Source organism: Salvelinus fontinalis, chromosome 33 (genome assembly GCF_029448725.1).
Source record: "Salvelinus fontinalis isolate EN_2023a chromosome 33, ASM2944872v1, whole genome shotgun sequence".
NCBI classification, from domain to species: domain Eukaryota; kingdom Metazoa; phylum Chordata; class Actinopteri; order Salmoniformes; family Salmonidae; genus Salvelinus; species Salvelinus fontinalis.
The window spans coordinates 44,186,642-44,197,944 of NC_074697.1; the positions used below are offsets into that span (position 1 = coordinate 44,186,642).

The window sequence follows — 11,303 nt, forward strand, 5'->3', positions numbered from 1 at the left end:
GGTTTGTACTGAACGACACGTTTCCCTAAAACGTTCTTGAACAGACTTTGAGGTACGTTTGTTCCCATTTGGTGGGTGTGGTGAGGTGTGGCTTGAAGCAATGAGTGACGTATTTAATGGGCAGTGCCCATGTTGACAGCGTTCCCCAACCCCTCCCCAATTTTCTACTGGTCGTTCAGTACAGCATCGTTTTTATTCAATTGAATGTTCCAGATTGTAAAAGCGAACTGAATGCAGCCCAAGTTCCAAACCTCTCTGCCAATAACATCTAATTTTCAGTTTTCCTCTTCCCACTCAGACCACTCCCAGACATTCCAAGCAAAATTATTGCTTAAGAAATTGCCCTTTGCTAAGAAGCTATTTTTGTTTCTTTTGACCATTTTAATATAAAACAATCACAGTAAGGTACTAAATTGTTACCCAGAATTTTTTTAATATTGAGATAAAAACAGCTGCATTGGACCTTTAAGTTATATTATAAGCATACAGTATTAATACAACATTTCCAGTTTTGTAAATAGTTGAAAAAAATATTCTCTGTATGCGATTCTACAGTATCTTGATGATACCCTATTTTTAAGTAAATTGAGAGTTTGAATAAATGGGCCGTCTTAAATTGCAGCCAGGTAACACATTACAAGCAAAACATGCCTAATTGCAGTACTGCCAGTATGTAGTAATACAATTCCAGGACACAAATGAAGCGATCTCAAAATCAAAATAAACATGTTGGATGAATGAGTCTCTTGTGAGATTGCAAATGTAGACTTCATTACCATATTGCACTTACACACTACAGTACCTCTCATCTTCAGCAAAGCTAAAGCAAAGTAAAACACAATAATTGGCCTAAAATAAAGCAGCCATGTGTATCCAGGACTATGCAAACAGCTGTGCAAATCGAGTTCTACAAAGGCCCTTTTCTAAACAAGTTTTCATAGTTACACAAAATATCCTATATGCTTAGGAAAGGGAACATTTAGGGAAGAGGATACATTTGGATAAAGCCTTTGCTTGCCCAGCTTCCACATCAATTTGCATGAGTTAATCAAACACCATTACATCCTCATGAAAGTGTGCTTTTTCCTGGTAAGGAAACATACATTTCAACATCATTTGGGGAATCTAGCAAGTCTCAGTGGATGATAACTGGCAAGTTGGAATTTCTCTTCTTGACTAGATTAAATAAACCTCTGCACAATGGTTTGTCAAAATTCTCTTGATTAAAACATCAGATGATTTACTTCTGCACATTAAAACATTTTAACATGACAAAATTAAACGAAAGAGGGAAGTTGTAAAAAAATAAAAATGTTTTTTTTTATTATTCCAAGACATTCTCAAAAGAACAAGTCCCTCAAATGTAAGCACCCATATATTTTTCTTCTAAAAAAAAGGATATATCTACAACCTAAAATGGTTCTTTGGCTGTCCCCATTCGATAACCCTTTTTGGTTCCAGGTAGAACCCTTTTCACAGAGTTCTACCTGGAACCTAAAAGGGTTCTGAACCTAAAAGGGTTCTACCGAGAACCTAAAAGGGTCCTACCTGGAACCTAAAAGGGTTTCCCTATGGGGACAGCTGAAGAACCCTTTTTTTCTAAGAGTGTATGCTCTCCTCTGTCAGAGCACTGTATGTTCCACTACTGTACATTCCACTATGAAGCTTCAAGAGCACTCACTTGTGCTGGCACTTGTTTGAGAGTCCGTTAAGCAGATCACCCTTCTGTTGGGAAGGGGAAAGCTGCTCTGAGGGGGATGGTCCTTGAGGTTCAGGCCGCCCATGGTCTGAGGGCTGAGGGTTGGATGTGTCACTAGTTGAGTTCCCATCCCTGGAGGGTGATCCTTTGTGGACCTCCAACAGAGAGACTGTCCAGGAGGGAGATGTAGGCTGTGAGGGGGAGGCCTTGCATGAGCACGGCTGGTGTCCCTGGGTTTGGACCTGTTCCACTCCTCTAAGGATGCGCACCAGGGAGTTGTGGACCTGCTGGCTGATAGGAGTGTCACTGTCGTCGGGTTCGGTCTTGACCTGGCGGTCTGTGGAGAAGTTAGAGAGCTGCTCCAGGACCTCTATCTGTCGGTCCATCATGCCCAGCATGCTGCAGTGGAAGGCCCTTTGCTCAGCGAGCTGTTCCCCTAGCTGATGGTTCAGGATGGTGAGCTGCTGGAGGATCAGGGTGCTGGTGTCCTCACAAGTGCCTGTAGAGAAATTAACAGCAGGACAACTTGTATTTGTTTTAGATTATTGCTGTAATATATATTATCCAAAGCTCTAAACAATTGATGAATACAAAATAAAATTCCAACATATTCATTACATGATATTAGTTACGAAGAGCACATTAATGACATAGAATATAGGTGGTCATGTAGCCACTCTAAACCCATCAGTTATAAAAGCACTCACCAGTTTGTTCTTCTGGACTGCAGCTAGTGGGGTCACTAGCTCCCTCCCCATCATGTAAAGAGGGTACTGAATGTGGCTCACTTTTCACTGGGTAAAGATACTCTCCAGATAGACCCAAAGTCATAATCTCTTCTGACTTCAGGGCCCAGCCCGAAGTGCTGTTGTTGGCCTCTTCTGGGATGGTGTTAGTCTCGTCTCCTTCTCCCTCTAGAGCTGGAGCCAGACTCTCCTGCCAAGGGGCCACAGAGTCAGGTTGAGCAACATCACCTGGGAAGAGAGAGAAGAGTGAGCAGCGCAGGCCAATGCAAAGCAAACACTTCTTTACAATTATTTAATGGCAAATATTAAAAGGTATAAAAATCCTAAAGCCAGAAAGTAGTACCATCAGTATGATCCTCCAGGTCCGAGTGTGTCAACACCACCATATTGTGTCCATCTGCAGTGCCTTGCTCTGGGGCCCCCACCCGGGCCCTCCTGGCCAGCATGCGGTCCAGCATACGGAAGTAACGGAATGACTCGATGGCGGACAGGCGTGCAGCGGGGCTACGGTATCCTGCCGTCTTGATCTTGCGGTACTTGTGCTTGAGGCTCTTCCAGCGGTTGCGTATCTGGTTGACAGTGAAGTGGATGTCCCGCTTGGCCAGGCTGTAGCGCAGGTGGCGGAAGTGCGAGTCGTTGCGCTGGCGCTTCTTATCCAGCTCATGCACCAGGTCAAGCTGCTCGATGAGGGCCAGCATGGCGAAGGTGTCCGACTCTGTCCACCACTTGTTGGGCCTCCTCTCACTCAGGTCCATGGTCTCTGCCTCTTCTCACTGGGTGTACCTGCTCTGGTAGCAGCCCCGTGGGCTCCTCCGGGTTGGAAGTAAACAAGAACACATGGAATGAGGTTGAAGTACTACACCATAGGCTAATGTAATTTCTATACATTAGAGGTAGACTGAGGGGTAGTCGAATGATTATGACCCTGAAATAAATGTTTAAGACTTTCTATTCAAATTAAATTGTGTAGCAATATGCATCAAAGAGCAGCATCCACGTTGCATTATAATAAAGTTGTATTCAAGACGGGAACATTGGTGTTTTTATCAAAGGTATAGGACAACCTCACTTTGGGAGAATAAATGAGTCACGACAGCATCCAAAATAGATACTGGATATAAATGAAAGGAATAAATTGTGACATAAACCACTCCAGAGATGTTCATTACAACATTCACACAAGATTACAATGACAGTTTCTTCTCCAGTCCCTTTGAAGTTCACCCAACAGCAAATCACGACTTTCCCCACGTCAATTCCACTCAGATGAGACATGATGAGCTCAGTAGTACGCTTACAATGTGAATTTATGCAGCCAAACAGGAGTACTGTATAACGCTTTCATCTACCAAAAAAATGACATATGCAATGTCTTCCCTTTTGGTACAACAGTGAATTACTTGAAATAAAATTGATCCTGGATATTACTGACAACCACACCATACAGAGATTCATTTAAAACTAGCTAAGTGATCATCAACAGTCTGACCACTGACAACCTAACAAGCTATCACTGGCTAGTTGACAGGTGCAGTGAGTGTGCCAACTGCTGACAGTGGCCGTGGACTCAGCTAGGTGGTTGCAATGGCCATCACCGGCGAATGCTGACGACGAAGAATGTAATTTCCTACAGAACTCTGCGGCCAACATTTTTTTCATACACAAACTATTGTTCTAAGTTAATAACAAAAAAATAGCGCTTACTGTTACTGCTACTGCTACAGATTGCACTTCATACCTTCATCTCGATATATTTTACGCTGCGTCGGAAGAAGCTTGCTCGCGTCGCACGATCACATGGGGTTTGTTGACATCAATGATCTAGTTCGAAATTGCAGCCGACAGTGGAGGAAACTGCCGACTGATTGATCTACAAATCCCCGTGCAACATAAAAAACCACTCACTATTATTTGTAGATCCGTCAGTCAGTCACTATTTACCCATGATACATCACGAATTTGATGCTCTCGAACACGGCCAATGACTGTATATGATCGACGTTCCCAATGTCACATGTTCTTCGGTCTCTACTGTGATTGGTCAAAAATCCTACTGCATACTCACGAGAGTCAGTCTGTGTGAGGAGCTGCGCAAATTCTCAGATCTACACATCATCTAAATGTTCAATTTGAACGGATTTAACAGGCATCTGGTTGTAATTTGTGAATTTGTGCAGTACTTAGTTTGGGCCAACCCCCGTGAGTGAGCGATTTCCGGCTACTTCCGTATGCTCATGTGATTCTTTTTTTGCAGGACTGGAGGTATGATAATTTGTTTTACATACATTTTTCGAATAATAGCAGACTAGCTATCTATATTCGATTTGGTGAATTGATTTAACGTAGATTGATTAACATAACATGTCAATTAGTCAAATTGAGTTCAACTCTATAACAAAATGTTATTCAACAGGGCTGGGGGGTGCATTTCGTTGCGTATCATCTCGTGCTAAAAATGATTTGGGCTAGCGCTCAAATGTAGGGTGAGGCACATTCCGATGGGCAGCCAGTAATCATCATAACAGTTCCATTAAACAATGCATACCATCAGAACATGCCCCCCTGTAACATTGAAACTATGCCTCCCCATAAGATGGGGAGTAGTTTCTACTTCCTACTGTAGGCCTTCACTGTTCTCTTGTGTATTTAGGTGGTGTGGTGGAATGGCAAGTGACAAATACCAGATAGTGGTGCAAGGAGAGGCTTCAGAGACCGACTCAGATGACGAGGTATACATCACCTCCCTCTCTCCACATTCAACTGCCGGAGGGCAAAAGGTACCAGGGGAAGCGTCTGAGACTGACAGCGAGGGGGAGGTTGAGAAAGCACGGAAATGTGTCATTGCTGCAAGCTCTGAAAACCCACAAATATTACGCAAGGACTTAACTCCTCTGCTTGTGATCAGAGATAACCCTGACATTCAGTCCGTGGTAGAGGAGAGGGTTCTTTCTAAGCCTGAATATAGTGGGCTCTACTACAACACTTTACTCCAGCAGAAATTACAGGAGAGCAATGCACGTCTGTGCACGGATGTGTCCCAGACCATCAAACAGGTGTATGGTAATGCCACAAAGGAGATCCGCATGGCCACGACCCACCTGAACAGCTCCCAGAACGGCATCATCAACGCCTCCCACAGCATCCGACTCATTCTGGAGGACCTCAAGTCCGTCTCAGAGAAAATGGACATTATCACCAGCTGTTATCTGCTCCCCGATATTACCATCCCCTCCTCTCCCACTACCCCTATTCCTGGACAATGATGTTCCTTATGATGTTCCTCGTTCAATGTTTTCATATGTCTTATGTAGGCTAAACGACGGGTTGGAGTATCGTTATTTGTAAAAGGCACTTGCAGTAGGTGAATAAATGATGCATGCCGTTATGCTATTGCTGCTCTATGTTATTCTGATAACATTCAGATGGCTTATTCATTGTAGTTTGTCATCGCAAAGGATGCTTATTGATCTTGGTCATACAGGAAAGTATTTAGCTGTTCACGTTCACAACCAGTTAACACGTCTTGTTAAGCACTGTATTTTCCGAAGCGCCAAACCCTGTCGTAGACCTAGTGCACGGCCCACTTGTGGTGTAAGCAAAACACCGCAAGTGGTGCGACTGCTGTGGTCATTTTTGTCTAGGCCTAGAAATTGAAGCTACAGTCCTAATTTATTAACCAAATTAATCCTAGGACATTCATTGTGCATTGCTGTATTCACAAGTCAGTCATTGAACTGCAATAGGCTTTTACTTCAGGGAACATTGAAGGAACAGTTTCAAAACTTTAAGATACATTCCATCCCTATACAGTGTAATCTTCCCAAAGATATAAAAAGTGTTATAAAATTAAAGGTCATTTTGAATCCAGAGGGTTTGATCAGTCAATGCTTTTGCAGAGTCACTGTCATGTCGCGTGAGGTTGAGCATCTGGCTTGGCTTCCAGGAAGTGCGAGCTGAAAGTAATCCATTCTCCCAAGGTCATCTGAAGGGCATGTCTGATCTCACTGCTGCGCCCATACACCAGAGACGCTCCATCGAGTTGATTCTCTGTCAGCAGCTGCTGATATTTCACTGGAATGTTCAGCTTTTCCATCTAGAGAACAATGCAGACATGACATTGAGACACATTGATATATATTTTAAATGGTGTCATTAGACATTGTTGGTCGTCATTTACTTATTCTAATGGGCCAACGGTGGTTCATGGAAAATATTCTGGTGTGTGGGACGTTCCATCATTGGCGATGGCATGCATGGGACTACCCTATGCAGTGCTGCTGCTATGAATGCAATGCTTGTGAGCTGAGGGCTATTAGCATACTACCCTCCTGAAACATCTTATTTCAAGGTCACTGACTTGGCATTTCCCTGTTTTAACAAGTGCATGTCTGATCTCACTGCTTCGCCCATACACCAGAGACGCTTCATCGAGTTGATTCTCTGGAGCAGCAAACTGAGGGAAACTGTCTCACGGGGGCATTGGATTCCGATGTGACTGATCCGTCTGATACAAAAGTGTAACATTCCGCAATCATTTTAAGGCACTGATGGACTTATCTACATGAGTTGTGTAAATACCATAATAAGTATGTATACATGACACTGTATACTGACCTCCACGATATACTAGCGTCTATCATAAAGTAATTCAATCAGCATAAAGATTCTTATTTTGAACTAACCTCTTTGCAGATGTCCTCTGTGCTCAGACTGATAACTGTTCCAATCCGCAGTGGGCAGATGGCATTTGACTTGGTTCTGTCTCTCAGGCCCGGTCCCCCTCTAACCCAAGCCAGTTTTTCTTTAATGGATTGGTCCAGGTTGACTGTACACAATCTGAACAGATCAACATCCTTCAGAGTAAACTGGAAGTCCACCTTAAGGAACCTCTCAAACAGCTCAGGGTCTCCATCCTGCTCTAGAACGGTCTCCAGACGATCTCTGAGCATGTGGAGCTCCAGACTGGTCTCACTGAACACCTCCCATAAGGTCTTGGCCTGGTTGATATCACCATCAGCGTCATTAGTGTCAGCCCTCTGCTGGCGGTCCTCTGAGCATTGCAGGATCCAGCTCAGGCGGCAGGGCCAGAGGTTGGCCATCACCACCCAGGCAGCAAGTTCTTTAGCTTTGGAGAAGCCCCCGTAATTCATAGCCTCCATGACGATGACTGTCACCCTTACAGAGTTTATTATCCTTCTCATATGCACATGGTTTCCCATAAGATAAACATGAAGAGGGCTGTATTTGGTATATATGGCGTGTAATGCCTCATTTGTTAGCGCCTTGATTTTCTTGGCCCAGATTTCCCAATGGATGCCATTTTCTAGTAGCTCAGTCTCGCTTTTGCCCTTTCCAAGGAAGGGCACAATGCTGTCATCAAGCCTGCCTTTTTCAAATGCAGAGAAATTCCCAGCTCTATGTTTTCCTCTCTTAATACATTCCCAGTCAAGCTCTAGATAGCTGTCAGCGAGGGTTTTAAAAGCTCTGCATTTGGAGTCTCGGGACATCTCAGGCACTGAGAAGGGCAGGGTGACCATCTTGTTTAGAAAGTCGTACCCGCTGGATGTCAGCCCACAGAGCCACATGGTGCTCTCCACACAGCCCACCACCACTCTGGGGTCCACAGCTAGGATGGACACAAACGGGACATTCTCCCCCGCCAGCAGAACGTTCATAGCCTCCAGCGTGCGGACCACCCTGTCTGGGCTGCAGCGGTCCAGGTGGGTGATCTCCAGCACCACACGGATCCTCCTCCCCTCGAACACCTCCATGAAGTGGATGAAGTCCACCATGACGCCCACCTCCTTCCTCACCTTGTTCATGAAGCCCATCTGGTCGCTGACGGCCGAGCTGTTCATCTGGTGCTGGATGCTGCTGCCCATGGTGTAGAGCAGGTGCTTAGATGTCCGCAGAATAGTCCTCAGGGCGAAGACTGCGGGAGGCCCCAGTGTTGCTATGGCCATTGATTCTAGCACAGTGACCCAACTGCGTGTGCCATTTGTTTGGAGCTCAAAGCCATATAAGTAGAGCAGGGTACATGTGCCAATGCTGAACAATACAGTGGCTAGGACTACAACCCAGAGGGGGAGGCAGAGCAGCTTAATGGCTTTCCAATTGACCTCATCACCTTCGCTCGTGACTTTCTTTGGGTAGGGATGCTGGGTGGCTCTATAGAGGCCCAGGGGAAGTTCCCCAAAGTCATCCTGGATGGCCTTGAAGAGGCGGATCACCAACCCAGCCCAGAGTTTATCACTGCCTGCAAAGTGCCATGCGCTGAAGCGCACAAAGATCCACCTTACCCTTCTCCTCCTCCGCTCCTCTTCCTCCCTCCACACGGGACGGAAGAAGATGATGGAGAGGAGGAGGGCCAAGTAGCTAATCCATGCTGGAGGAGGTCGCTTCAGCTTGTGCTTCTGTTCTCTCCACTCTGCCTCTCTGTTCATATAAACTGCGAATGAAGAAAGAGCAACACAATTTGATTTTTAGAACAAACAAAAAATCTAAAGTCACGTGAAGTGTTGAACTTACTCTTGATCTTCTTCAGTAGAGTTTCAGTGCGGCTGGGGCACTGGGAGAACAGGCCTACAGTGGCCGGAGGTGCCACTTTGATCAATGCTCTTGACAGTCCATATGCGTAGACATCATCCAACTGGGCACCTTTTTTTGTTTGACCAATGTAGAGGTAGACATGGCAATCAATAAAAGCTGTTATTAGCTGTATCACTAAACACATGTCAGATACATGTACTAACTTTCCACTTACCTTGTCCATCCATTTGTCTATGGTTCCAAAACTTTGTCAATTCTGAGGGAATAAAACAGGTTATAACGGTATAAGAATATCATTTCGATTCATGATCACTGCAACGGATCTAAACTCCAATTGTCAGTAACGGTTAGTTATTATTCTGAAGTGTCAATAAAATGCTGGCTGAACTTTTTTCCCCACTAATGTTGTAATTTATTAGAAATTCGTTATAGATGGTTATGTATGGATGTTGTTTTAGAGATGTTTCATTAGTTATTCAACAATAATGTGTTAAATGCAGGACTTTCTGACACTGGCCAAAGTCATACAGAGTAAATGACCAAAATATGAGAGGAACGAACATAATCATAAACATTAAGACAGCTTTTCAATAAATATTTTATGTTGTACAGCAGTTCAATGAGCACATTCAGGGTTAGCCAAAAGTTCTATTCAATCATGTCAGTAAGCTGAAGAACTTGGCTGCTCTATAAACTGACCTTTGGCTGTATCGGTAACTTAGAGCATGAGTTTGCGGAACAATAATTGCCTCAAATATGTGTTGACGGTTCATTATAAATTTCAGCTACCAGTTATATAATGACAGATTTTTACTGTAATGAAAATGAACACACCCTCCCACACAAATCCACCTGCTTGTTCTTTTTGCCTTAGAGTCTTGAACAAAAGTACAAATAAAATGTCAATATTTGGTTAATGAATAATACCAGACAGCCCTTTTCCAATGACCTTTCTACGGAGCATAACCGATCAGCTAGTTTTACAAAACATTACCTCCATATCTACTTATTAACATTGGATTAGACATTTGCCCTCAAAAGAAAGTACAACTCAGTCTTACCGTGTCTGTGTAGGTCTCACTACATTGAAGTCGACATACAGACTGACCCTCTGTTGAAACCAATAACACTAGTGTTGTTTACCCTACCTGACTATATACCTGACACATTATCAGATCATATGTGAATGAAAGTTGGAATTGTGTGGAATTTTCCAGGTGACTTTGAGTTTTGAGTCTTACTACAGACCTATAGATATACATTAAAATGTATTCTTTGAATGACAATGGCCATGGCCCAGAAAGCAATATTTGACTGTTTAATTCTAACAAAAGAAATTACAATATGTGTAAGTTTATAATAGGTATATTAATGACCCCATGCATTAATATTCATAAAAATTACCATACATCTATACGATTCTTGGCCTTGGGAAACGGGACAGGAGTGCTTCACGAATGCTAGATGTCGACTGGTCTTCTTTACTTTGCTCTCTCTGATCCTCATGTCCTTCCTTATTATATCCACTCTCTGGCAAAGCTTCAAATAGCTTTGACATTTGCACACTATCTTTGTCAACCATGTATGGAAATGTCGCACTTGATAGCTCTGCCAGAGACCAATTGCTCGGTCCACGGGGGTTCCCTATTGGTCTAATGGACGTTGGCTTCCCGAGTGAGAGCTACCCGGTACCAACCCCACCTATTACAGAAAGTATGATCTCCTTCTGTGTGTTTTCCCAATGAAAGCAAGAACACAATCCCAATACCCCAATCCATAGACTCGTAACTCCATCATGACACAGAATTCAGTATGTCTGTCGGCTGTAGACCACTATGGGGGCCCACTGGACTCTGTGAGTTAATATAGAACGTACATTGTGATACATGTGACACATTCACATTCCATGTGAAGAGAGACACACATAGGTCTGCATGTCCTATGTACACTGAGTGGCCAATTTATTAGGTACACCACCTCGTTCACGAAAATGGTTCGCTTCTACAGGCAGTGAGTCATGTTGCCATGGCTTGGTATATAAAGCAGGCAGACAGGCATTGAGGCATTCAGTTACTGTTTGTTTGAGTGTTAGAATGTGCAAAACGAGTGACCTAAGCAACTTTGAGCATGGTATGATTGTCAGTACCAGGTGTAGCGGATCCAGTATCTCAAAAAACATCCAGTCAGCGGCAGTGCAGTGGGCGAAGGAGAATGGCAAGTTCAAAGGAGAATGGCAAGAATCATGCAAGCTAACAGGCGGGCCACAAACAGGAATCCCAGTTACTGTTGCGTCAAGCTGATAGCAGAGT

The 11,303-nt window shown here is 43.9% G+C and overlaps 3 protein-coding genes across 4 annotated transcripts; 1 reads left to right on the forward strand and 2 right to left on the reverse strand.

Moving 5' to 3' along the window:
* Positions 1 to 409: 409 nt before the first annotated feature.
* Positions 410 to 4,383, reverse strand: LOC129832351 (uncharacterized). Of its 2 annotated transcripts, none has more exons than XM_055896359.1 (4): positions 4,184 to 4,383; positions 2,789 to 3,255; positions 2,407 to 2,673; positions 410 to 2,198 (listed from the first exon to the last, which is right to left on the reverse strand). In XM_055896359.1, the coding sequence occupies exons 2-4, from the start codon at positions 3,198 to 3,200 to the stop codon at positions 1,678 to 1,680; spliced, it is 1,200 nt and encodes a 399-aa protein (XP_055752334.1). In that variant the 5' UTR covers positions 3,201 to 3,255; positions 4,184 to 4,383; the 3' UTR covers positions 410 to 1,677. The 2 variants fall into 2 exon arrangements, with proteins under 2 accessions (XP_055752334.1, XP_055752332.1); XM_055896357.1 differs by having other exon boundaries at positions 4,150 to 4,383.
* Positions 4,384 to 4,603: 220 nt separating this feature from the next.
* LOC129832352 (biogenesis of lysosome-related organelles complex 1 subunit 3-like) lies at positions 4,604 to 6,312 on the forward strand. Its single transcript, XM_055896360.1, has 2 exons — positions 4,604 to 4,707; positions 5,096 to 6,312. The coding sequence occupies exon 2, from the start codon at positions 5,109 to 5,111 to the stop codon at positions 5,706 to 5,708; it is 600 nt and encodes a 199-aa protein (XP_055752335.1). The 5' UTR covers positions 4,604 to 4,707; positions 5,096 to 5,108; the 3' UTR covers positions 5,709 to 6,312.
* Positions 6,313 to 6,349: 37 nt separating this feature from the next.
* On the reverse strand, positions 6,350 to 9,303 carry LOC129831614 (NTPase KAP family P-loop domain-containing protein 1-like). The gene is made up of 4 exons (XM_055894956.1): positions 9,209 to 9,303; positions 8,974 to 9,102; positions 7,128 to 8,893; positions 6,350 to 6,538 (listed from the first exon to the last, which is right to left on the reverse strand). Exons 1-4 carry the CDS (start codon positions 9,219 to 9,221, stop codon positions 6,350 to 6,352), a joined length of 2,097 nt encoding a protein of 698 aa, XP_055750931.1. The 5' UTR covers positions 9,222 to 9,303.
* Between the last annotated feature and the right edge of the window lie 2,000 nt (positions 9,304 to 11,303).